This window comes from Megalobrama amblycephala, linkage group LG2 (assembly GCF_018812025.1).
Source record: "Megalobrama amblycephala isolate DHTTF-2021 linkage group LG2, ASM1881202v1, whole genome shotgun sequence".
NCBI lineage: Eukaryota > Metazoa > Chordata > Actinopteri > Cypriniformes > Xenocyprididae > Megalobrama > Megalobrama amblycephala.
Window position 1 is genome coordinate 32,958,345 of NC_063045.1, and position 27,181 is coordinate 32,985,525.

A 27,181-nucleotide genomic window follows, 5' to 3' on the forward strand; every position below is an offset into this window, starting at 1 on the left:
CTAAAGTGTGCCAAGAAAACATCCCCCACACCATACACACCACCACCAGCCTGCACAGTGGTAACAAGGCATGATGGATCCATGTTCTCATTCTGTTTACACCAAATTCTGACTCTACCATCTGAATGTCTCAACAGAAATCGAGACTCATCAGACCAGGCAACATTTTTCCAGTCTTCAACTGTCCAATTTTGGTGAGCTCGTGCAAATTGTAGCCTCTTTTTCCTATTTGTAGTGGAGATGAGTGGTACCCGGTGGGGCCTTCTGCTGTTGTAGCCCATCCGCCTCAAGGTTGTGCGTGTTGTGGCTTCACAAATGCTTTGCTGCATACCTCGGTTGTAACGAGTGGTTATTTCAGTCAAAGTTGCTCTTCTATCAGCTTGAATCAGTCGGCCCATTCTCCTCTGACCTCTAGCATCAACAAGGCATTTTCGCCCACAGGACTGCCGCATACTGGATGTTTTTCCCTTTTCACACCATTCTTTGTAAACCCTAGAAATGGTTGTGCGTGAAAATCCCAGTAACTGAGCAGATTGTGAAATACTCTGATCGGCCCGTCTGGCACCAACAACCATGCCACGCTCAAAATTGCTTAAATCACCTTTCTTTCCTATTCTGACATTCAGTTTGGAGTTCAGGAGATTGTCTTGACCAGGACCACACCCCTAAATGCATTGAAGCAACTGCCATGTGATTGGTTAATTAGATAATTGCATAAATGAGAAATTAAACAGGTGTTCCTAATAATCCTTTAGGTGAGTGTATATATATATATATATATATATATATATATATATATATATATATATATATATATATATATATATATATACACACACACATTTTAGTTATGTGGACTTTATATATTTCTAAATGTTTTTTTTTTTTTTATATGTTATCATATCCTATTTAAAGTGTATAATAAACAAATAACAGTAACAAGTGGTGTTCAACTGCACTATTACAGAATGTGAATATATTAGTCTGGATGTCCTATACTGTACAGCATAAGTACTGCATTGAGTTCTTCACAGCTTATTACGCTAAATGGTCAAATACACACAAATTTGTCAAGATGCCTATCATAGTGAGTTTTCACGTATCAGCTGGTTATGTCTTAAGTGAATGTAAAACAGTTGGGAGACATGGATGTGTATGAAAATAATAGATGTGCAATAGGTTTTAAAGTCACTGACAGCATCTTACAGATATAGCAGCTTGTAGAAAATCACACACTGCTCTTGCCTGAACTTTTGTAGCTTTAATAAGGATCATTGTATATTCAGATTTCCAATGGTTTAATTTCTCATTGCTTATAACAGAGTTTCTTAAAGCTGAAATTACAAACTTATAACCTTGCCATATTACAGGCAAATTACTACATTACCCACAATCCTGAAGTGGGACTCACCAATCAAAATTCAAATCAAAAAGCCGCTGTTACCATGGAAATGCATCCAAGCAATTTCCATAGAATGAAGGTGTAAGCAAAGTCTGAGAATGAAGTAAAGGTGTCTAAAGATAGTAGATAGAAGTGATTGTTCGGTACCACCAGTGAACCATAAGACAACAAAACATTTGAATGAAGTCTTTATTTAACCTAGTATCAATGATATTTATACATGTGATGCAATGATATAAACACATAAATCACACAGAGATAAACAGATACATTTGATAAGGCATACAATGGACTATTTGTATTTAATAACTGAAATTTCAATGTAGTGTTAGTTTTATTGAGTTGGAAGCAAGGTTAACTCAAGCTAGGATTAACATTCTGTTGCATGTTGTTAAAAATATGAATATTCCCAATACCATAATGAATAATACATGTCAATAATACAATGCACCATGGCACAAAAAGTTCATTATTTTATAAACACTGTGTCTATATTGTAAGCAGGCAACATTACATAGCAACTTGTGGCTGTGTGCGCTGGAAGCGTTACAGCTGCAATCACCTTGTCGGTAACAGTAAAATGAAAATGAAAATCTATTGGTATAAAAACGGACTTTAACTAATTTATAGCAAAACAATTTAATGCAATGCTACAACTAATGTGGTTCAAAACAACAGTAACATTTCATTTCAGTTAGACAAGGAAGCAGCAAATAGCAACGACCGGTTGTCCACGGAAGGCACATGGCAGTGTGATATTTTGAAGTGCAGACAGCTTCATTGGGGAGCAGTCTAGTGTTACCATACATGTCTGGCGCAAGTTTGCAATACCATTAAAATGTGAAAGTTCATCAACAAATCCCATTAAAATAAAAGTTCATAATGAAAAGGTGACACTAAATAGCTTAGGGCCGGCACCAGAGTCAGTTAGAATGTTTTGCTTTACTGAGGTCGATAGCCGCTCTGCTGCGGCATGTAACATACGGTGGAGGCAGGCGGATCCTCTACTACAGGAGACATCTCTTCCTCCTGCACTGGACAGAAAGTAAGAGAGCTTCCATTCGGCTCACCGCATTCCTGAGTGAGGACACCCGGCTCAAGTTCTCTGCCTCGTCTAAAGTAAGAGTTCCTTGAGTGTCCGCCGCTTTCGTTGAGAAGGTCTGGATGTTCCTCGCAGTCCAGAAGCGGCTGGGTTGACTCAGAGCGTGCAAACACAGGAGGCTGATGGTTGGGCGTTTGGCCCTTGTACCCACTTGCCACCACTGACGAGTACTGCACGGTGCTGGCCGTGGTCTGGCCCGAGTCGCTCTCGTCGCTGTCGGACACGCTGTGGCGGGGGGACGACATGCAGGACGAACCTCCGATGCCACTGCTGTGCTCCTCAGACAGATACTTGTCCTTCTTCAGCGGCAGCACGGCTTTGTCTTCCTCACACAAAGACTTTCCATCAAACATGTCCACTTCCACCACACTAACGTCTTCTTTAGGCATATTGGCCTGTTGAGAGGTTTACAAGGTGTTACCTTTGTGTACCAGTGTATGCCTCGACACACCGAAAATGCACTTTTGAGCAGTATGCCATTATTTGTGCTACAATATACATTGTTTAGGGACAACCTTTATATAAGGGTGAATCTCACAAAACTGAACATGTACATGCTAGGTTTTTGGCATGAGAAACATGCTTTTGGGCTCTTTCACATGCCACCCAAATAAATCCCATGCCAAATAACAAGACAAAGCAAACTGTATTGTTTCTTTGTATTGTATACTGTGCTTTTCTTGTGTCTATGTTTTTTTGTTGTAAAGCGCTTTGAGCTCTGGAAAAGCGCTATATAAATTAAAGGCAGGGTAGGTAAGAAATTTTGTTCCTAATTTGTTTAAACTTTCTATATATATATATACATGCATAATTAAAATGTAAGAACTCTGATAAAAAGAGTATAAAAATCGAGTGACTCTAGACCGTTTAATCTGTATTAAACACAGCTCATTATTTCCATCCGGGACGAAACATAGGATTGGCTTAGGCGGCTGTCACTCTCTCGCAACCATGGCAACCACCCTTTTGCCACACATGACCTGCCCACTTGCGCGCGCACGTTTGATTTGGGAAATTAAAGAGGCATGGATCCTAGGAATACCAAAACAATGGCAGAGAAACAGCAAGCAAAATTCACAGTACCGGCCTATGCAGTTAGTGAAGGCAAACCAGGCAAAAAAGGAAGACAGTAACAGTACAAGAAAAGGCAATGAACAAAAAGTCTTTGGATAAACAAAGAAATAAAACACGAGTTAATATCGGCGTGTCTCTCCAGCGATGGCGAGAACTGAGGGAACTCAAGGGGCTGAAAAGTGACTCCTTGATGGCTTTATTTCTGCTGGACAGGTAAATCTTTCTTTTTGTATTTTGATCATACATATTTTTTTGTTTATTTTTTCATGAAGCATGTGTCATTAGCACACGTAGCTGCGTAATATAGCTAACATAACATTACTTAGCGAGCCGTAGTAGAGACGATAAATAATCTATAGGCCTAGCACAAGATGATAGCTATAGTGTTGAATTGTGCATAATTTTGCTTTAGATAACTAAATACATGTTTAACAGATAGTAGGCCTAACGTTACTCTGCATCTAGGAACTTTTCTTAGAACTATATTTACCCTCTGTCTAACTCTTTTACCATGTTCACCTGTAAGTTTACCTGCACGTTTTTTTCGCCTTTTTGTTTTTATATTCTCTACCTATGTTTACTGATGTCTTTATCTTGTATCTGTGTGTGTCGTACACACTTTGTTGTATGTGTGTGTTATTATTTTGTGTCTGCAATGCAGTTGTAAGTTGATATTTGAGTGTATGTTACTCTGTTTATCTGTAGAACAACGTATATGTTATGAATCTTACACGAAATTCATCTTCATCACAGTGTAAATGATGGTAATGGAAAAACGTGTATCATGCAACCTGTTTTTAGCTTTGCCTTATAGATAACTAGCTCGTTAGCGAATTAAATTATGTTTATCTTCATAATTATAAAGTTATTTTTATTACATGTGATTCTGACATGATGTCACTACATGCACTGTGCTCCTCCCTCTCCGCTCGTCTCAGGTAAATAATGCGTCTTCCAGCTCAGTGGTCGGAGTCGCACGTTCATGCGTTTTGGGGGCGTGGCTTTGGAAGGAGCCCAGAAGGGAGGGGGTGGAGTGAATGGAAATAATGAGCTGTCTTTAAAACAGTCGTGAGAGGTCTACAGACACTCGATTTTTATACTTTCTTTTTCAGAGTACTTACATTTTAAATATGTATTGATATATAAATAAAGTTTAAACAAATTTTGAAAAAAAAGTTTTTTATACATTTTTTACCTACCCTGCCTTTAAACGTATTATTATTATTATTATTATTATTATTAAAATAAATCTGCATTTTTGACTTTCCCACCAGCATGGGGCTTAATTTGTCCAAAAACTGAACTGAACTGATATAAAGTGGCAAGATTAAGCACCCATCAAATTTCTTTCAGCACTTCATAATGTGATCAATACAGAGCTGAATACAGTACTAGACAGACAGAGAAAATGAAGAATCAGTGGTGAGACGGGTGTTTGTGCCCCCAAACCAGGGCAGTAACTGTTCTATTTTGCCGGAACAAATGAGGGTGATAAATTATTTGTGTTTCAGTTGAATACAAGCGCTGTCAGTAACATCAATTACAGTATTGAAAAACGCATTCATATTGCAACAGAAAAATAGGCACACCAATATGGGATTAAATTCCCGCCAAAAGTACTGTGGTCACAGATCAAAAAATAATAAGCGTGAATCAAAAATTTAAAAACACATAAAAATATATAGCATAAACTCAAACAAATAATGCAAAATGATCAGAATGGCAAAGAACGTGGTCACGGATCAAAATATAAAGAGCGTGAATAGAAAAATTAAAAGCGCATTAAAAAAAATAAGAAGCATGAATCAAAACTTTAAACAAATTAAAAATTATATACTTATGTTTATGTGTTCTTAAAAGTTATTTTCCTTGGTTTTATTACTCTGTACTTTGTGCTCGCTTAAATTTTCTGCTTATATTTTACACTTGTGCTGTTTTTCTCTTTGCTCTTCTTTCCACGTTGTGCTCTTGCTTTTCCAAATGTTGCATTTTGAGTTTCATGTAATTTAGGGTGGGCTTAAGCGTCACCATTGATCCACTAGTTCTCGATTTACAGCTCCTCCTCTAGCCAATCAATCGAAGAGAGGGAGATGACATCACTTTAATGCGACTCATGGCTGCTGATGCTCACACTCATACAGGGGAAGATAACTGTCAGATAACTGGAAGATAATCTTTCCATGGTAGGACAGTTATACTGTATATGTGCCTGCAACTCGACCTGTCACCGATATATACGTCTACCTGGACAATCTTTTATTGTTAAATTCACCATCATAACGACAAACTGACACAGTTGTACCTATCTGTCGATTCGTCTCTATTATATTCACTGGACCTGGCACCACAAAACGCAACTGCCACTATGCTGCGACCTCACAACGTCACGCTTGTGTGCCTGCCTTGTCTATACCCGTTATATTACTGTTAGATATTTTTAGTATTCATACAATAATAATAATAATAATAATAATAATAATAATACTAACATGCTTGCTTGTTGCCTCTTCAATTCCTGTCTTTTGCACAAGAGAATATAACATATGAAGCCTATCTTACTAATATATTTGCTCGTGAATTACAGTTAAAGATGTCATCGAAATTGTTTAGATCATTGTATATTGCTCGTAATAGTAAACTGCCTGTATATTTTGTCATGTATTGTTTTCCTGTAAACAGATTCATAGATTTTATCTTCCATGTACAGTTTGTCATTGACAAGGGTGTTGGTTTATGAATTTTATCACATTTTAGCACGGAGATTATAAAATTATAAAAAGTTAAGCAATAGCCTATCACACCAGCAAGAGCGTTTTTGCCATTATTAGAGTGATTGCAAATGTTTATCGAGCAGTTACATAAATCAATATAGCAATAAGTTAATTTTGAGTGTGTTTTTGCACTATTTTGATTAAAGGAGTATCAAACAAAGCCACAACAGAACAGCGTTGCTTGTCTCCGAGCAACACAGCAGTGTTTCGTTAATGAATTCCCATTTGAATGAGACGTTTGAATGAATGACTCCCTCATAAAGATAGTAACTTGCCGCCACCTACTGGCCATTTAAATTCATATTTCTATAGCATGGATGGGCAATGTCGGTCCTGGAGTGCAGACTTTAGCTTCAACCCTAATCAAACACACCTTAAGCAGCTAATCAGTGTTTTCAGGATTATTAATACTATAGACGGGTGAGTTTTTTTATTTATTTATTTTTTATCTGGGTTAGAGCTAAACTCTGCAGGACAGCGGCACTCCAGAACTGATGTTGCCTATCCCTGATCTATAATTTTGTTTTTATAGCTATATTTAAAACATTAATCTTATAGTATTGTGCAATTATGTAGTTATGTAAATAAACACAGGTGTGCGAATAAATCACTGCATGTCAAACCCACCTGGTTTCTGTAACTATCTCCTCTGTAACACTATCATAGTCAATGCAGAAATGATACATTCAGTTTTAGAATTAATTTACCTATGATCGTTTATCAACAACAACAATTAAGAAGTATATTAGCTACAGTAGCCTTAGCATATTAGCATCATGAGCCAAATAATATTTTAACACCAAATACCATATATTATGAACATAAAGATTAACAATCATAACAAGAATGCACATTAAAAAGAGTATCTCATGTATCTCAAAAAAAGTAATTATTTGTCCATAGTTCAGATAATTTACAGCTTGAAAGTCCTTGTAAAGTTTCAAATTAAACTGTTATCTTCCCCTGAGTGTGAGCATCATGAGTCGCACTGAAGTGATGTCATCTCCCTCTCTTCGATTGATTGGCTATAGGAGGAGCTGTCAATCTAGAAATAGTGGACCAATGGTGATGCTTAAGCCCGCCCTAATTTACATGAAACTTGAACTGCAACATTTGGAAAAGCAAGAGCAGAATGTGGAAAGAAGAGCAAAGAGAAAACAGCACAAGTGTACAAAAAAAGTAAAATATGAGCAGAAAATGTAAGAGAGCACAAAATACAGAGTAATAAAACCAAGGAAAATAACTTTTAAGAACACAAACACAAGTAAGATTTGTGCAATATAATTTTTTTATGTGTTTAAAGTTTTGATTCATGCTTGTTATTTTTTAAATGCACTTTTAATTTTTCGATTCAAGCTTATTATATTTGGATCCGTGACCACGTTCTTTGCCATTCTGAACATTTTGCATTATTTTTTAAGTTTGTGCTATATATTTTTACACATTTTAAAATTTTTGATTCACGCTTATTATTTTTTGATCCGTGACCGCAATACTATTGGCGGGAATTTAATCCCATACACCAATTTACACTAAAAATAGGAATGCATTTTCATGCATCATAAAATTTACCTAATAAAAAAGTAACGGGAATGGGATCTTTAAAAAAATAGAGCCTACATTTACAGGAAAAATTAATGACATTCATACTGTTTTTAGAGGAGTGAATGTGTGTTCCTACACTACAGGTGATATGTTAACATCTAGATTGCTTTTGTTTTTATATTATCTATAATCTAGTGATTTAAAACTGTCTTTCTAATTTACAGTTATAGGCAATGTTTGAAAATCAATTCTTATATATTGCCTTAAAAGAATAGTTCACCCCAAAATTTAAATAATTTACTCACTCACATGATGTTTCAAACCCATCAAACATTTGTTCATCTTTAAAACACAAATGAAGATATTTTTAATGAAACCTGATAGATTTCTGTCCCTCCAATCAAAGTCCATGCAACCAAAATTTTGCTGGTATAAAAAAGTTCATAAAGGCATGGTAAAATAATCCATATTAACAGAGCAGCTCTTCTGCAAGTCATCTGATTCAAGAGACACGATTACATTATATGATAAATAGATTTAATTTAAACTTTTATTCACATATAAACATTGACCAGAACACACACATAAAGCTCATCAAACATGCTAAACAGAAGTTCAAACATGCTTGCTTGATGCGCAGGAACCAGTGAGGTTTGTCCTCACATGTCAAGCAAGTACGTTTGACTTTCCATTTTATTGAAGTCTTCGATGTCTTTTTGAAGCATCAGAGTTTTAACTTTCAATGGAGGGACAGAAATCTTCCATTTAAAACATCTTCATTTGTGTTTTGAAGATGATGGGACTTGAATGGGTTTGGAATGACATGAGGGTGAGTAAATGATGACAAATTTTCATTTTGTTTAACTAGCTCTTTAATTGCATGAGAGGAGCCCATTTTAGATTCCAAAAAACAGTATTAATCAAAAAAAGAAAAAGAAAAAAAAAGCTCATTTTGTGGTCTGTCTGCCATGTCAGCTTCTTCAAAAAAATACTTCTTCAAACTCTTTTTGGCAACATTAACATAATCATATTCTGCTGATTTTATAATTCAGTGACTGGGACAGTTCTGAGTGAGAATTTTGTAAGGAGCAAAGTCTTTTGAGTCATACCATCAATTACACACATTACAGATATAATACATATTAATGCCTAAAGTGTTTCAGTAAAGTGCAACATTACAGAAAATGTGAGGGCTTAAGCTGTCAGGACAACTTCATAATGAAACTGAAACTTTATGGTCTTAAAATGTTTCATTTTTCATATGCAATATATAATTTCTTTTCTGAGATTCACCCATAAGTAATTTTGATGCTTTATAGCTCACTGACCTTTACAGGGAAATCAGGTGACCAGTGGGCAATAGAGCTGTCAGACGGGTCTGGGACCTGAGGCCACAACAGCTGCTTAATCCTGAACAGAGAGGAGAAAATACTGACATTCAACACCACACAGCACCATTTACTTCTGTTATAAGTAGGGCTAGGTGATATATCCAATATTCACAATATATTTGGAATGATTTATGGCGATAAGCAGTGTCATAAATGTCATCATGATTTTAATTTACTTTTTATTTGGTGCAAGTTACCTAAAGAGCGTATCATTAGACAAGTGTTTAGTTTTTTTTTTTTTTTTTTGGTTTAATGAGGTTGAATGGTGACAGGAACTGTCAAGTTACAATAATGACAAAACACACTGTTAAAAGTATCATAGTAGTTTGCAGGACACTTGCACTAAAATATACCTCTACGGCATAACTCTAAACTCTCATTCAAGGTATTTGAATATGCACATATAAATATTGATGCATAGTGATCCATTACAAGAGATATACGGTAAATCAATCAAGTAGGGCATCTTTAACTTCAAACCTGGTGCACACCTGATGTGGTTTGACTTGCCTTATTTAAATATACACAAACAAGACTGAGAATTACAAGCTGTGCCAGAGAAGATTATCAGTGAATAACAACTTTAATTTCAGTTGTTTCACCACATAGGTAACATGACTCTAGAAGGTTTGTAATATAAAAAAAAATGAATAAAATGGACGAGCTTTATGGTGTAGTCCAGATTTTTTTGTCCTTTTTGGAACTCAAATGTGGTCATTATGAACTGCCATTGTAGGGAATAAAAGCTGCATAAAGATATTTGTCAAAAGCTGGGAACTACATCAGAGTCAGTAATGAAATCATCAATAATGATGGGAACATCATTTACGTTTAATAAAAATATGTTTAAATAATAACTCCATTTAAACTCTATGTATTGTTATATTGCATAATATGTAGATGCAGAGTTTATAAAGACAGTTTAGGCAATTAGGCACTATTAGTCAATCTTGTATAAGCACGTCCACATCAAGAGTGAACTGAAACTAGTGAGTTAAAGTCTTACTTTGCGTTTCATTTTGAGTGGTGAAAAGAACTGACTCACACTTCTCTTTTCCGAAGGCAGAACATTATGATAAAGACGGTCAGGAACAGGAAACTGAGGCAAACCACCACTACAATCATCTCCACCTCTCCATCGCCTACAGTCAAGAAACAAATGCATATCAAAGCAACAATGCATGTCACATCCTTTTGTAGCTTAAGCTTGTTTCTTGTTCACAATAAAAATCCCAATAAAAGTCTGGCATAATTAAGCATTTAATACAAATTTTTTAAATGAGAATAAAAGACATACCATACTTCATTGTCCTGAAATGAAAGTCAGAGCCATTTTTGGAACCTGCTACTGTTGACGCCATGATGCGCACTACATAATCAGTTTCACTGGCCAGATCAGTCAGTACATATGAGCGGACATCAGCATTCACTGTCACAGCTGCCAAAAACATTTGATAAAGATTTGCTTGTGAAATCACCACACTCATTTCATCAGACTTTACAAAACCAACATGTGTTGAACATACATTGCCAGTGCTCAGTGTTCCCGGCCCTATAAAATATGGTGTATTTGGTGATGAATCCACGCCGACTGTCCAGTGGAATTTCCTCCCATGTCAGCTCAGCACTATTTTTCTTGGATTTGTTATTAACTGTGACAACAGGGCCCTCTTCTGGAGCTAGAAAAAAAAGTGTTCTTTATGAGAAAACTGCATTAACTTTGACAGTGAAAATTAAATTTGTGACATATTTGAGATACATACATTCTTGTTGAATATAGGCTGCTCTGGTTACTGGGCTTCCTGCTTGGATGTGAAGTATGCCGTGAAGACGATACTTGTAAACTGGATACACTGATATGTTGTAACGGTTCAGTTTTACAAAACCTTTGGAAAGGGACAAAGACTTTGGTCACCTTAAATGGCAGCTATATTGCTCTCAAAAACATTTCTACTATATAGTTGTGTGTGTGTTTGTGCATGCGTGTGCAAAAATTTCAGCTTAAAGAGTGCTGAGAAAAATAGTTTGTCCTGACGGATTTTCTGTATTTGTGCATATCTTCCGGACTGAATGTCATCAGATATTCAACCAAACATAAGAATGCATAAAACCCAGACAGCAACATAGTTTCTGCCCAGATCCAGCCCACATTTGGCCCGTGTGGAACGCACATGTACCAGATGTGGGCTGGATCTGGGCCAACACAATGTTGCTGTCTGGGAAGCTAACAGTTAAGATTCATGAACAAAAAAGCTACATCTTTCATGTCTTTGAGAATTTTGTAGAGCTGCCGGATCTCAATTCAAACACCCATGCAATCTATAAATCATAAATGACACTGTTTGTGTCTATTAAACCTTTGAAAAATCATAACAGAACATTTAGATCTGTGTTGTGGCTGCCACTGATCCAGAGAGAGTTGTCATGTGCTGGTATGAAACAGCTTCACAAACCAGATTTGTTCAAAAACGCTGAGTCATCAAGTAATGAAACTGGATGAATCAGAAAAGTCATTGAATCAAGTCATTTAAAAAAAAAAAAAAAATTTTGCAGCAATTAAAATTTTGTCAGAACCTCTAGCAAATTATGTTATTTTGTTTAGTGTTCTGCTTAGAATTGGGGGAAAATTGTGATCTCGGTTTGATACAAAAAAAAATTGTGATTCTCACTTTATCCAGATTCGTGCAGCTCTAGAATTTTTTATAATACCTAGTACCCAGTGTGAAACAGTGACTTCCCTTCATGAGTCAACAACACTGTTGTTAACAGCAATAACTGCAAACAAACATGCTACAGACACAAGATGAAACAGGTCTAATAAGTACTAAGCAAGTTGTTTACTGACAATATTATATGTCACACACAATTGCAATTTTAAAGGGTTCACCCCAAAATGAAAATGATGTCATTAATTACTCACCCTCATGTCATTCCAAACTCTTAAGACTTTCGTTCATCTTCGGAACACAAACGAAGGTCTTTTTGATGAAATCTAAAAGATGTCTGTCTCTTCATTTACTGCCTTTGCAACGAACACTCCCAGATTTCATCAAAAAGATCTTCATTTGTGTTTTGAAGAAGAACAAAGGTCTTACGGGTGTGGAAGGACATGAGGGTGAAGAATTAATGACATCATTTTCATTTTGGGGTGAACTAACCCTTTAAGGACTAAATTAATGTTGTTTAAATAGAACAAACTGAACAATGTGATACGCATAGCTCAAGTCAACATATTTAACATTTTTAAATTCATCCCGCAGCTGTACCACAGGCAATCAGTGGATTGAAATGTAAAGAAATATGCACAGATTCAACGTGGGCCAGCTTTTTAGCCAGTAAAGGTTTAGAAAATATAAAGCTGGTACCAGTTAGTGTGGTGGTGTTGACATTGTGAGGAACTCTCTGCCAGTTTGGCTTAAGATCTCTTTGTTGCACATTCACCCACTCCACCAGGTATCCAGTCAGCGGAACGCTGCTAGGAAAAACTCCACACCACTCCACCTGCAGCTCTTCATCACGTACTGACCAGCTTACATACCCCACACCAGGAAGCTCTGATGGATCACAAGCGCATGACACATTACACCTTTCACATGCTCCTTTTCTTCTATTTGACCATCTACAATGCAGTTTTATATAGAGAGATGGATAGACAGACAGATAAATATACATATATATACACACACACACACATCATATCAGTTTACATTTCCAAACATTCCTTTGGCCATTAAGTGTAATAATCCAGTGAGATTTTAGTATGCACAAGGAGTCTGTCAACAGCCAGTATGCTCCAGATCTGATCTCACCATCATCGAGTCTGTCTGTGATTACATGAAGAAACAGAAAACATGGAGACAGACTAAATCCAGAAGAACTGCGGCAATATCTCCAAGACGCTTCAAGAAACCTACCTCCAAAGCTACAGTGCTGTGAAAAGTTTTAGGCACTTGTGTAAAAATGCTGTAAAATGAGGATGCTTTCATAAATAATGTCATAAATAAATTTTATGATGAAATCAATACAGTATTTGTTGTGACCACCCTTTTGTCCTATGTATTCTTGCGCATAGTTTTTCAGGTAGCTTTGGAAGTAGGTTCTTCAAGCGATTTGCAGACGGTGCTGCATTTCTTCTGGATTTAGTCTGTCTCTGTTTTTTTTCGGTTTCTTCATGTAATCACAGAAAGACTCGATGATGGTGAGATCAAATGTCGGTGTGGAGCATACCGGCTGTTGTCAGACTCCTTGTGTATACAAAAATCTCACTGGATTATTACAATTAATGGCAAAAGGAAGGTCTGGAAGTGTAAACTGATATTTCTTACTGACAAACTACAGAAAAATATATAAATGTCTTAAAACATTTTCTTTGGGGGGGGGGGGGGTATTATATATATTTTATATATATATATATATATATATATATATATATATATATGTACACATATATTCTTAGAACATTTAACCATTCCACTGTCCTAAGAACTGCATCCATCTATAATCGTTGGGCCATTAACTTTTCCAAGTTAACTTCAATTCTTTTGGCACTTGTTTTTTTTTTTTTTTTTTTTTTTACTTCAAGGAAGAGTGTATATCTTTAAGGGGACCTATTATGCAAAATTCACTTTTGCATGGAGTTTGGATATAAATGTGTGTTGGCAGTGTGTGTACACAACCACCCTATAATGATAAAAATCCAACCACTCCTTTTTTTTATTAATCCCCATAAATCATAAGCAGTGTCTCAAAACAAGCTGTTTGCAGGTTCCTGGCAGTGTGATGTCACATTAGCCATATGCCCCGCCCATGAACGTTGACAGACACTGCCTTTCGAACGGGGTCTGGTACAACAGGCTTGTACTAATATAGTGGAAAAAACAAGACAACAATATAAGTTATAACCGTAATTGAACTAAACTATACCTGTTCTATCTCCATGCAGCATATATTCGCAATTTCTGACATTATAGTGTGTCCTGACTGAATCCTGACACCGGAGAATCAGCTCTTGAAGCTCCGCCCTCTTAGGCAGAGCGCAGCAGCATTTAAAGGGTACATACTAAAACGCCGTGTTTTTGCTCAACCCCAAAAAGTGGCAATTTTAACATGCAGTAAAAAATTATCTGTGGGGTATTTTGAGCTAAAACTTTACCTACACACTCTGGGGACATCAGAGACTTATGTAAAATGGGGCAAAATAGGTCCCCTTTAAGGCCAGGACACACCAAGTTGACGGTTGGCCGTCAGCCAACACTGGGCCATCGGTGATCATCTGTTAGGCTAGTTTTTCAAGCAGTGTTGTTTACATTTTGTTTATCTGCGGACATCTCGTATATCGCAGCTTTTATTTTGTATGTTTGTTTGGCTGGTCCAAATGCCAAAATCATTGTGGAATTTACAGCAAATCCTTTATTGAAAAGAGGGCACAACTAATCTGAGGACAACAGAATGGTTAAATGTTGAATGTATAATAACTTATATCATATTTTAAATAATGTAATAATGTATGACTTTTTTATCATTTATAACTAATCAAAAATATTGTAGTCTTTAATATACCTTGATGTGATCTTGGAATGAATAAAGTTGCTTTAGGAGACACTCCAACTGAATTGGCTGCAGTTATTTCAATATTGGCCACTTTTCCTGGTGGCAACATCATTGAATACTTCTGATTGAGATTATCCGCTCTTATGTCTCTTATTTCAGTAATATTTTTATAATCTTGAATGATTCCCAGGTGATATCTAAGTATTTCTCCATTTGCTTTCACAGGAGGCTGTAATAGGAAACAATATTAAAACGTTTAATATTTCACTTGTAAACAGCATCTGAATAATACACTAAAAGCAATTTCCACCCTGTACAAACACTATTAATGATATTTTATCACTTGCCAGGTGAAAAAAAGGAATTTACCTTCCATACTAATGTGACGTTTCTATTATCAGAGGTGGGCTGGATGATTCTCCACAGATCTGGTGCACTTGTTGGCTCTGAGAAAATAAGATGGTGTAAAAATTGACTGATGAACATAAACGCAGATGCACATTTAATAACATTTCCGAATGCTCGGAAATAATTAAGCAGCTATGGTACTCACATAAATATGCATTTCAGTAGCTTGACAGTAGTTCAGCTGTTGCATGCCTAACTGTTTGCACATACTTTAATGTCAAGCAAGTTGAAAAAATAATCTAACTCACTCTCCTATATCTCCATGGCAATGTCTGACACTGGTGGCCGTTAAGTAAACCGAAGCCAGCAACTTACTGGTTGTGATCGCACTCGTACAAACGTAACATACAAGTGACTGAACGTGATTTAAATAGTTAGTTCACCCAAAAATTAAAATAATGTCACAGTATTGTGTTCCGAAGATGAATGAAGGACTTATGGGTATAGAACGACATGAGGGTGAGTAATAAATGATATTATTTTCATTTTTGGGTGATCTAACCCTTTAATGCCCCAAATATACTCACGGCCAATTTGTTTTTTTGTTCTTTGCTAAGAAGTTGGAAATAACTTTGCAATGATATACTGTTGGTGAACATCCCGACGCCACCCACGCTGTTGAGCAACATTTAGATGAATATGTAAATGAGGTCATTAAAGTTACAGTGTTATATTACACAGTTTGATTATAAAGTATATTTGAAACTATAGACTATATTGATCTGGCTATGTGAGACTATAGTTTGAATTAATCCCTTTTCTTTGCATGACACATTGACATTACAGTACAGAACGGCTCTTTCAGCATTATCCTTTATATGAATACAAACAACTATTTCAGAGAAATTTGATTATTTTAGGGATAATCAGGTCATACTGGCTTCTGCAGTGCGAACTGTAGCAGTAGCACTCCATTCACTCCAGTAGCTTTGATGCCGTTCTTGAATGCATCGCATCTGTACCACATATTCAGTGTAAGGCTCCAGCGACTGCAGTCTAAACGACTCCGTGTGCGCTTGGATGAAGCTCTCAGGCACCTAAAAGAGGAATCAAATTCATGAATAAAACAGGATGTGACTTGATGTGAGAACTAAATGCAAAGCAAGATCATTAAAGCTTGCACTGCATTTGTTGAAATAAGAAAACCCCCATTGAACCATAACGAAATGTTTTGGTAGGCAAATAAATAGGTCAAAACAAAAGAACATAGACTGCATCAGATCACATCAAGGTTCACTAACAATTATTATTCACATAAAAAAAAATCAATAAAAAAAAATCACATTTTTTGTCCTGACCATTTTAAAATCTGAATTCTTTTTTGTACCTCGGTCCAAACATCAGAGTCTACTTGGCGGTATCTGATGACATACGAGAGTTTCATCATGGTCCTGTCAATGGGATGTTTCCAAGTAACCATGAGAGATGTGGAGAAGTTAACTTCAGCGAGAACTTGGACATCCAATGGTGGATTGGGTTTCACTAAAAAGCAGTTGTGCAAAACAGAAGATAGTTGAAGTTATGCATCCATATAGAGTGTTAAATGAATTCTTTCCTAATGCAAAAGCTGAAATCATACCAAAATTCAAAGCATCATTGCATAGAAGTTTGTCTGACCGCACTGACCCCAGCGCGTTCTTTGCTTCAACCCACACTGTCACATCCAAAGAAAATGGAAAAGTTTCCAGGTTGACGACGCAGTTTTTTGCAAGACGCTGTTTACAAGTGGCGGTATAAGTTGAGTTAGTTCTATAAAAAGACAAAGAAGAGGAAGTAATTGACACTCCAGTCTTTCATTTTGAGTCATTTGACAAAAACAAACCCAAAAAGGTTTTTAAATGTGTAAAAACTGAAACAGTGTTATCAGGCACAAAAGCTACTCTTACAGACATATTGTAGCATGAAGGGTGTAAGTGGTGTCAAGCAGCGGTTTCTGTGATTCTGATTCCCAACTGCATTTTAAGTCAGAGGAAATATCCGTGCCCTCCTGCACAGCAACGCACGTCAGATTCTCCGGTTTCAACGGAAGGTCTGGAGGTTATAAACAGAAAAACAATGAATACATAATGAAGTTTCTTGAAGTTGAAATGCCTCTTTGGTAAATAATACATTAGCTTTTAAATAATGAGAACATTTTAAAGAGAAAAACATTTCTGGAATTTCTCACAACAGAAGGGCTGCTTTTCTCCTACATATTTTATAAACAAATGGATAACTGATACTTGTTATTATTAACCAAATATTCTGAAGCCATACATTAGCTTTCTGTGTGAAAAAAATGATTCAGTTTTTTTGCTGAAAACATTCTTGAATCTCATTTAATTCAAATAAGGGTTTTTCAAGGTTGTCTTGGCAGGTATGACATCAGATAACCGATTATGGTTTTAGAAGAAAAAATACTTTATTTGAAATTAAGAACACAAAAGCATTGACATATAATTTTTCCTCATTTTTTTCCCTTCACCATTTAGGGGACAATATATACAAAACTAAAACAGCTGGTGTGTGGAAGAATTCCAGCCTTTTAATTAGAAAGTAACACATGATGTGATTGTGGCGAGAAGATACTCACATCCTGGATCGAGTGAGATTCCATAGGTACACTGACTTTGGAACGACAAGGGCTTCCTGGCTCTGCACTTCAACCAACCTTTCATGTTGCTGTTGACGTTAACAGTAACACTGACGGACGTTTCATTTATTTTATGATAATGCTGCTTTGGAATGCTGAGGTTTCCTAAAACCCATTCAATGTCATCTGAGGTGTAACCAGATCCCTCCAGCAGGTGACATATCGCTGTGAAATCTTTTCCCACCTCAACAGGAATCGTACTGATGGAGTCTGGAAGAATTTTTAGACAGGTACTATTGGAACCTGTGTGGACAAAACACTAAATTGAGTATCACAAGAGAACAATTAAGAAACTGTTAATTGGGAGTAAATGACTGGTGACATGGCTTACCTACTGCATAATGCATAAACATCAAGAGTAAGAAGAAATGATGTAAAGTGTCCATTGTCACATCAAGACTGGTATCTGAGAAAAGATGGACATCAAAAGATATAGATAGTGAATACAGATAGTGGTCATATCTACTATTTAATACATTTAATATCCTTACAATGTATGTCTTTAGATAAGAGGTTAAACTACGTTTTCACGACTTTAGGTCAAGAAGGTGGCTCAATTTTTGCCATGTTCCTGTATGCTGCAATTAAAAATGTCTACAATGGAAAACTGCCCGTTTTTCAAATAATGCTCCACTGTCAGAAAAAATGCAAAGGGTACAATAGGGCTAAAGACACACCTTAAGAAAAAATGTGCTTCTGGGGTAAAAGGCACTCAGTATTGATAAAAATACTTTAGCTAAAATAATATGGTTTTAATAATGTCTAAGTTAATATTTGTTCAAAACAATCACTTTAGCAAAGTATTTTCTGTTTATTCTGATAAATAAAATAATTCATTTTTGTTCAATAAATATACTGTCATTAAAATATGTTAATATAAAATATATTTTAAAAATACAGGGGAACTTTTTAGAAAGCAAAGATTCTGAAAGCATTGAGGAAGATCCAATAATAATTTAATATAGATTTACAGCAGTAATAATAAATCATATTTTATTATATGATATGATTAATATAATATTTTTAAAATATTATGGTTTCATTATAAATATGATGATTATCTCTAAGGTGGACACCCAATTTAATATATGATATTATTTACCATCTGAGTCTAACCATGTCAAGTCAACAGATGGAAGAGTCAGTCAGCTGTTTATCATGTTAATTATTGTGCCTTTTGCCCCAACAGCAGGGGCACTTTTTTTACCCAAAATACCATACTTTTACATACTGTTCCATTATTGAAAAACTGTTGCTTTAATTACCTTGAACAAAACTGAAAATAATTAACAAAACCTTTGTCTCAATATATATTTAATAATTTTATGATTCTCATTTGCTACAACTTACATCTACAACATTTTTTAAAACATCAAATATTAGATCAAATTAGCACAGAATCAACTTTGTGCTGCTGCCCGCAATTGCGTCAAGGATCAGCCAAATTTCCATGTGCATTCTTGAAAAGCGAAGGTTTTGGAAAATAAAAAATAAAGACGCCTTTTACCCCGGGGCACCTTTAGCCCCATTGTACCCAACCCTGAGTGGTGTAACAGCTTAATTTTTCAATTAAGTAAAAGATTCTGCTTCAAAATTTTGCAGAACAATATAAAATAAAATAAATCAAAAGCAGTGAGTTTTTTTGTTTGATTTTTTCCTACTATGGTAGTAAATGGGGGACAAGTCGAGATCTGTTTGGTTACTGACATTCTTCCAAATATCTTCCTTTGTGTTCAGCAGAACAAAGAAATTTATAAATGTTTGGAACTACATGAGGGTGAGTAAATGATGATTTTTTTCTCTTTAAGGCAACCGATCTTAAATTTTAATTAATTGTTTAATGATCATTTTTCACTCTGGCTAACAAATACACCAACCATTATCTAAATATTTTAATTACTTTCTTCCATCTTATGCCCAAGCATCAGATTTTTCAGACTTTTTTAGACTTTTCACTTTCAGCATCTCTTCATATTAACATTAATAGTTTTTGAGAATCACTTAGTAGCCTTGAACAATACTGACCAATATTTAAATCTCTTAATTTTGCCATGAATGCTCAGACGTCTGCCCGAGTCATTGCTATATAGCTAGATATAAATCCAGAGGATAACTTGTGTCTTTTTATCTCACTGTATCGCCCAAAACAAAAACTTGTTCTGTGGTAAAGCATTATGCATTAAAGCATTATAGACATTAGAATATTCTTTTAATTTGACTTGACTAATGATTAATGATAAGGTCTACACTAGACTGCAATTACACTGCAGAGTCAAATGTACAGTTTTCATCACACAGAGCACATGCTAAAATATTCATGGGTCATTCCATATTAAATGATTGCATTTTCTTGGAAAAACACTTTGCATATCTGGTCTTTTGTAATATTCCTTTCCTGTTTAGATATTATGTCATCTGTCATGTCATGTAAATGCATTCACTTTAATGGTAAAAAATAAATAAATAAAAATGTAGATAGCTGCTCTATTACAAGAAGTGAGAGTTGACTTGACAGCTCTTTTTAGCCCCTCCCCTTTACCGCAGCCTTCTAATCTCATCTAAAGGATAAGTGTTCCCATTTTCAACCAGCTTTGTATTGTTACAATGTTGGTAGTACTGTATATGTAAAAGCTCCAGGGCTTTTGTGAAAGCTACAGATCAAACTTGCACATTTATGTATTCCCGCCCATGGACAGTCAGATCAACAGAGGGACAGCACCAACATCAAAAGTGATGCTGTTCAAGTTTTTGTCAAACTCCACAGCTCTTTTTCGTTTTTACTAGTCATGTAGCACTGATTTAAAAAATGTTTTCACATTTCTACTGAATAGACTGCCACGTTTTATTTAAAACCCATCTTGCCAGCAGTGAATTACCCCTTTAAGGTGAGGCGTTTGGCATTTTCAATTCAATTCATTTTATATACGTCTCTTAGTTGGTTTCCGTTTGTCTGATAAAATTACAGAAATCAAAATATAAAATTTCAAAAAAGGTTAAATCTAGGTTAAAGGACTAGCTCACTTTCAAATAAAAATGTCCTGATAATTTAGATTCAAAGGGCTTTAAACGATACGAGGAATAAGGGTCTTATCTAAACAATCTGTCATTTTCTAAAAAAAAAAAAAAATTAAATTAAAAATTACATATGTTTTAACCACAGATGCTCATCTTGAACTAGCTCTCTTCTTCTTCTTCTTAATTAGAATTCCAGCAGTGTAGACGCTGCTATTACTGCCCTCCACAGGTCAAAGTTTGAACTAAATTGTCACATACAATATGCTAGTGCAAGTATATAACAATTAGTTCAAACTTTGACCTGTGGAGGGCAGTAATACACTTAGCAGCGACTACAATGCCAGAATTCTAATAGAGAAGAAGAAGAGAGCTAGTTCAAGATGAGCATCTATGGTTAAAACGTATATAATTTTTAAAATTTTTTTAGAAAATGACCTAGATAAGACCCTTATTCCTCATCTGGTATCGTTTAAAGCCCTTTGAAGCTGCACTGAAACTGTCATTTTGACCTTCAACAGTGAAGTCCAGTGAAGTCCATTATAAGGAGAATAATCCTGGAATGTTTTCATCAAAAACCTTAATTTCTTTTCGACTGACGAAAGAAAGACATTAACATCTTGGAAGACATGGGGGCTAGTTAATTATCAGGAAATTTGAAAGTGGACTAATCCTTTAAATTAAAATAAACTAAAACAGCACATGCATGTAAGCTAACTGTCAATCTCTCACTGAGAAATGGTTAACTTTAGCTCCATATTTCCCACATGTTAGGCATCCTGTTGATTTTCCTGCCATTATGCAAATAATAAGGTTATAATAATTAAGGAAGTTAAAGAAATAGGCTTCTTCCTTAAATTACATTGTATCATTTGATATTTTTTAATTTATGCCGACCAAAAATATCAAAATTAACTTTAATTCAGAAATTAAAACAGGGTGTATTCAAATCATGGCATGAATAGATTTTTTTAATGTATTTTTGGACAAATTAATAGAAAAATTGGGAGTCATGATATTTACCCATATATACATTATGTGCACGTGCACACACATACCCACCCAAACACACATGTTGGGGGTTTGTGTTTTATGAGGATTCTCTAAAGAAATAATGGTTTAACACTGTACAAACTTTACATTCTGTCCCCTAACCCTAAACCAATAGTAAACATTCTATGATTTTGCATTTAAAAAAAACATAATTCAGTATGATTTATGAGTGCTTTCATTTCATTTTTAATTTATTTTATTTATTTATTTGTTTATTTTTAATTTTCCATGTGCAACATGTAAATGTGGGAGGTGGTCCTTGAACAGCTTCTGTGCATCATTGGTTAAGAGCTCACGTATAGAGATCAGAGTTTGATATGGGATCTGGCAGATCAACTGGAGAGTTCACGATTCACATTATTCCCATTTATTTTGTGGTGACCACGGTTTTCCAGAAATAGAAGCACAAAGCTTAACCCAGCTACTTGAACCCTCCTCACAGCATCGTCATCAAGCCCGGAACTTCAGGATTAAATTTGATTCAAAATTAATTAATTATTTGCAATATATTTATTAGAGCTAGGCATTTTCACGATTTCATGATTCAATTTGATTTCAATTAATACGTTTCGATATTGACTAATTGGGGCCTGTCAGGTACAGTACAAATTTACTCAAAGAAATTTTTATTTTAAAGGGGACAGTGTACATTAATCAACATGCAGATAGATGTAAATATACCAAAGTTAGCCCATACTAAAATGCTGTAAACTATACAGGACTATAACTATAACCCAAGGTGGTATAATATTAAATATTAAAATTAACTGATGTGTAGGCTACTTACATTTAGGTTACAAGCTTTTATAACAATGTTATAATAATAATAATAAATTTTGAATGGCATAATTATGTTTCTACTATTTTTTTTAATATAAACATTTAAATGGTGGCTGACTGTCATAAAAACATGAAGGATTTATTCAAACACATTAAATATGGAAGAACAAGTTAAGTAAAAATACAATGAATATAGAATAATTCATATATTTATCAAAATGCTCCTATTTAAGTTCATTTTTCTAGCTGACTAATGAGTTTTTGGGCAATGAATGGCTTTTCTGAGGTAAATGTAACATGGCATTGTTTATACAAACTGTTTTGACATCTTTCTGGAGTTGAAACACTTATTGAGCGATTACATGAGACATGATATGGATTTCAGTAAGTTGTAATGTATCTTTCAACATACTTTCTGATGGTCATTCATGTATATTTCATGCTTTCATGCATATTTATTGTTTGAATTTTGTAATAAACAGACAGAATTTAAAAGCTGAGACTTTGTTTCATATCAGAAATAATAACGCACAAAGTTTATGGAGATTTAATAGATGGGAGGCTACAAAGCTTTGTTCATTTAAAAAAAAAAGCTAAAAAGAGAAAAAAGAAGAAAAAAAACATGGAGGCTGGTTGTTATCTGTCTGAATACATCTATTGCAAACAGATGTTAGTCATTATTTTTTACCAATTATATAATTTAGAGATTTCATATCGGTTAGGTAGCATTGTCAGATTATATTGTGTTGCTACTTGATTTAATTTTAAATTTATAAAATAAATAATCCATAAATAATAATCCAATTCCTAATCCAACCACTTTTAAACCACAGAGCACATTTTTGGCCTCCTTATACCTACAAAAGATTATAACAATATAATATGGCTTTTATTCCAATGATATTACATTACACGTATTTCAGAGGCAAGGACACCAGCAATATGTCTTTACAAGCTCCAGAAAATAATTTATTTATTAGTGTACTTTGTTCAAAGTACCAAACACAATACGTTTATTAAAGTAAAAATCGTAACACGATCCCCGTCAACTATAGGCTGCACAGACGTTGAAAATACAACGTAACATACTACAAGACATCATGGGATCATAAATGAGAGAATAATAACACCATTATAATGATTTCCTACCTTTAGAGTGGTATCATATCATATGATTTACTGTTAATTTAATAGTTGAAAAACATCGCGGAGGATCGAACCGACATGTTGTTCTTCATGTCCTGTGTAAGTTACTTCCGGTCTCATTTGAACAGATGGTTAATTTATCTGGAAAGACCAGCAAACGCGCGCTCACGGTCACTGAAGACGTTCCTTTTTTCTATCGATCGAGTAATTCTGAGCATGCGCAGAACCAATACGTCATCGGTACTGAAACTCTTCTCGTGATTGGCCGGCAGAGCGGTCAGTCATTTAAATAAGCCTCGTGATTCATAATCTATTACATTTCCAGTCAGTCCTCGCCCACTACCCGAAAACACTGTAAAATGATCTTACTTCCTGACAGTATTTACATAAAAACAAACTGGAAATGCGTGACTAACAAATTAATGCTATTTTGGGGGCCTATTCTCATTATAAAAGCGTATTAGAATTATTAACTTCAGCTTTACACCTTTATTGACGCAATCGCTGTAATAGTATGTTGCAATCCAGGGACTAAACAAATCTGACCCGGTTTAAGCAGTACCACTACACTTTATACACACTTCTCATGATCTCAGATTGAGCTCATGTGATTTGTTCACAAGTGAGTATACATGTAACGTTACAGTGAAAGTGATGTACAGTGAACAGGCAATCATGTAAAACATGCGATTGCCGAGAGTAAGCACTTAGCTGATGATGAAGAGATCATTGTGAGCAATATGAATAATTTAAACACATTTAAACAGCAAGGAAAACACTGCTGCTCGAAGCTTACTATTATTATTATTATTATTAAAATCCTTGAAAATATTCGTGTCCAAAATCTGCATTAGCCTATTCATAATTGAGCAAAAGCGTCCACTTCGCAATAGGTTGGTTTCACGTGACGTCACATTGCTGCTTCGCGAACGCGCGAAATTCAGATGGAGGGCAGGGAGTGAATTAGCGAGGATCTGCCGTCTGTAAAAATGCCAATGTTTTGTGCAGTTTACGGTTGCTCCAATCGTTCTAACCGTGAAAAAGGAAAGGGTTTTTTCAGAGTTCCAAAGATTGTCGTTCATAAAGGTGAGAAATGTAAAAAGCTCACAGAACAACGACGTAAAAAGTGGATTTTAAACGTACGTCTGCGGTCGGGAGGAGCAGAGTCTGCTAATGCCCGTGTCTGCAGTGACCACTTTGTCGGAGGTATGTTAGCTAGCTAACTTTTTTGTGGCTGTGTTTATATATCTTTGTCGTTAAATGCAAATTTACTTAGTAATGATTATTAAGTTACCGTTAGTCTAATATGGACTTCATTGTGACTGTTTAGGCTGCCCTAGCGCTTCGGTTGACGTTGAGTCGGTAGACTGGGCTCCGACAGTCAACCTCGGTTACCAAAAAACTAAGCCCAAATCAGAGGCATCTCTGCAACGAGAGCAGAGGATGAAGCTCAAGGAAGACAAACAAAGACGGTCGGAATGTGCAGAGGCTATGTTGAATCTCCAACAGACAGCTGAGAGCCCGGATCTAACGCAGACAGCCGAGAGCTCCGAACCGAATCAGTCAGCTGACAACTCACAGTCAAAGGACATCAGTGGGAATGGGACATTAAATGATCAAGGTAAATTATTGTGCTAAGATGTGTAACTAGCATTATTATTAAATGTTACAAATGTGATTGTCAGAAAATCACCCTGTGTAATTGGACCAGAGAACTTGCATGTTTGTAAAAAGGTTGTCAAAAAGATAACTTCACATAAACGCACATAATTCATATTCATGAATTTCAGGTGAAACTCGAGAAATTAGGATATTGTGCAAAAGTTCATTTATTTCAGTAATTCAACTTAAAAGGTGAAACTAATATATTATATAGTCATGCAAAGTGAGATATTTCATGCCGATATCTGTTATAAATGAAATGATTATGGCTTACAGCTTATGAAACCCCAAATTCAAAATTAGAATATTGTGAAAAATGTTTTGCCTTTTAAGTTGAATTATTGAAATAAATTAACTTTTGCACAATACTCTAATTTTGAGTTTCACCTGTTATGTTTCACCTGTGAGTTTCACTAATTATGCTCCCGACTGCTATATTGCAGACTATGTAGATGCCGGATGCCAGACTGAACTAACGATGGATGACATTGAGAAGATGGAGGATGTTCTGAGACAGAACACAACAGAGCTGGGAGATCTTCGGACCAAAGCACTGGACGCACAGTTCAACCAGGAGTCCTTTGAAAAAAATGAAGACAAGACAAAGTTCTACACAGGGCTTCCCAACTTCTTGGTTTTAATGCAGATTTTTGAGCTGTGTGAACCCTACATCACATGTGGTCCTATGTCTGTGCTGTCTAAATTTCAACAGTTCATCTTAGTTTTGATGAAGCTGAGACTAAATCTCCCACTGAAAGATTTAGCTTTTAGGTTCAAGATCTCTCTGCCCACTGCTTCTAGAGTTTGGCATAAAGTAATTGACATACTTCATGACAGGTTAGAATTTCAAATTGAGTGGCCAGAGCGGCATGTACTTCAAGCTACAATGCCAATGGCATTCAGACAGGCATTTGGATGTAAAGTTGCTGTGATAGTTGATTGTTTTGAAGTTTTTATTGAGAAGCCCTCTAATTTACTAGCCCAAGCTCAAACGTGGTCAAATTACAAGCATCACCATACTGTAAAATTTCTGCTTGGTGTTGCACCCCAAGGCTATGTCACTTACATATCTTGTGCCTGGGGAGGGAGAGTCAGCGATAAACAGATCACAATAGAGAGTGGCCTCCTAAAAAACCTGTTACCTGGAGATACTGTTCTAGCAGACCGTGGGTTCAATATTGGTGATAGTGTGGGATTTTACTGTGCTTCACTACAGATACCTGCATTTACCAAGGGGAGAAAACAGCTGTCAGCGTATGAGGTGGCAGAAACTAGAAAAATAGCGAATTTGCGTATTCATGTTGAGAGAGTCATCGGTTTAGTCAGAAGAAAATATCAGATTCTGCAAAGCAGGGCTATGCCCATAGAGCACATGGCAACAAAACCAGGTGAGGCACTAGCAATGATTGACAAGATTGGGGTTATTTGCTGTGTCTTGTCTAATCTTTGTGAGTCTGTTGTCCCATTAGAGTAAGGAGAAAGGGAAGGAGAAGAGAGAGGGACATCATTTTGTTAATATGTTTTAAATGTAATATTTTTATCCAATAATCCAATTGTACTGGCGATATGTATTATATGTAATGAAATAGATTCCAATTTATTATTGCACACCATGTTCTTGTAGTTATTATAACAATTGTTGAAAAATCTAAT

General features: G+C 35.6%; 2 protein-coding genes across 3 annotated transcripts; one reads left to right on the top strand and one right to left on the bottom strand.

Moving 5' to 3' along the window:
* Nucleotides 1–1,577: 1,577 nt before the first annotated feature.
* il6st (interleukin 6 cytokine family signal transduce) lies at nucleotides 1,578–24,022 on the bottom strand. 2 transcript variants are annotated; one of them, XM_048171332.1, is made up of 16 exons: nucleotides 23,870–24,022; nucleotides 18,207–18,281; nucleotides 17,816–18,118; nucleotides 17,130–17,274; nucleotides 16,823–16,992; nucleotides 16,571–16,725; nucleotides 16,121–16,280; nucleotides 15,205–15,281; nucleotides 14,845–15,064; nucleotides 12,651–12,839; nucleotides 11,049–11,171; nucleotides 10,812–10,964; nucleotides 10,583–10,723; nucleotides 10,331–10,427; nucleotides 9,223–9,304; nucleotides 1,578–2,899 (listed from the first exon to the last, which is right to left on the bottom strand). In XM_048171332.1, the coding sequence occupies exons 2-16, from the start codon at nucleotides 18,259–18,261 to the stop codon at nucleotides 2,345–2,347; spliced, it is 2,625 nt and encodes an 874-aa protein (XP_048027289.1). In that variant the 5' UTR covers nucleotides 18,262–18,281; nucleotides 23,870–24,022; the 3' UTR covers nucleotides 1,578–2,344. The 2 variants fall into 2 exon arrangements, with proteins under 2 accessions (XP_048027289.1, XP_048027295.1); XM_048171338.1 differs by having other exon boundaries at nucleotides 23,901–23,972.
* Nucleotides 24,023–24,034: 12 nt separating this feature from the next.
* LOC125255838 lies at nucleotides 24,035–27,064 on the top strand. Its single transcript, XM_048171341.1, has 3 exons — nucleotides 24,035–25,072; nucleotides 25,197–25,487; nucleotides 25,972–27,064. The coding sequence occupies exons 1-3, from the start codon at nucleotides 24,856–24,858 to the stop codon at nucleotides 27,000–27,002; spliced, it is 1,539 nt and encodes a 512-aa protein (XP_048027298.1). The 5' UTR covers nucleotides 24,035–24,855; the 3' UTR covers nucleotides 27,003–27,064.
* Nucleotides 27,065–27,181: the final 117 nt, after the last annotated feature.

What these genes read in the sequence shown, in the direction of transcription:
- LOC125255838 (XM_048171341.1), top strand. Translation starts at nt 24,856, where the DNA reads ATGCCAATGTTTTGTGCAGTTTACGGTTGCTCCAATCGTTCTAACCGT. An exon ending in CAGTGACCACTTTGTCGGAG is followed by an intron (nt 25,073 to 25,196) that starts GTATGTTAGCTA and finishes GTGACTGTTTAG; the next exon opens with GCTGCCCTAGCGCTTCGGTT. An exon ending in TGGGACATTAAATGATCAAG is followed by an intron (nt 25,488 to 25,971) that starts GTAAATTATTGT and finishes GCTATATTGCAG; the next exon opens with ACTATGTAGATGCCGGATGC.
- il6st (XM_048171332.1), bottom strand. Translation starts at nt 18,261, where the DNA reads ATGGACACTTTACATCATTTCTTCTTACTCTTGATGTTTATGCATTAT. An exon ending in ACGTCACATTAGTATGGAAG is followed by an intron (nt 15,065 to 15,204) that starts GTAAATTCCTTT and finishes TTCCTATTACAG; the next exon opens with CCTCCTGTGAAAGCAAATGG. An exon ending in TTTCAGGACAATGAAGTATG is followed by an intron (nt 10,428 to 10,582) that starts GTATGTCTTTTA and finishes TCTTGACTGTAG; the next exon opens with GCGATGGAGAGGTGGAGATG.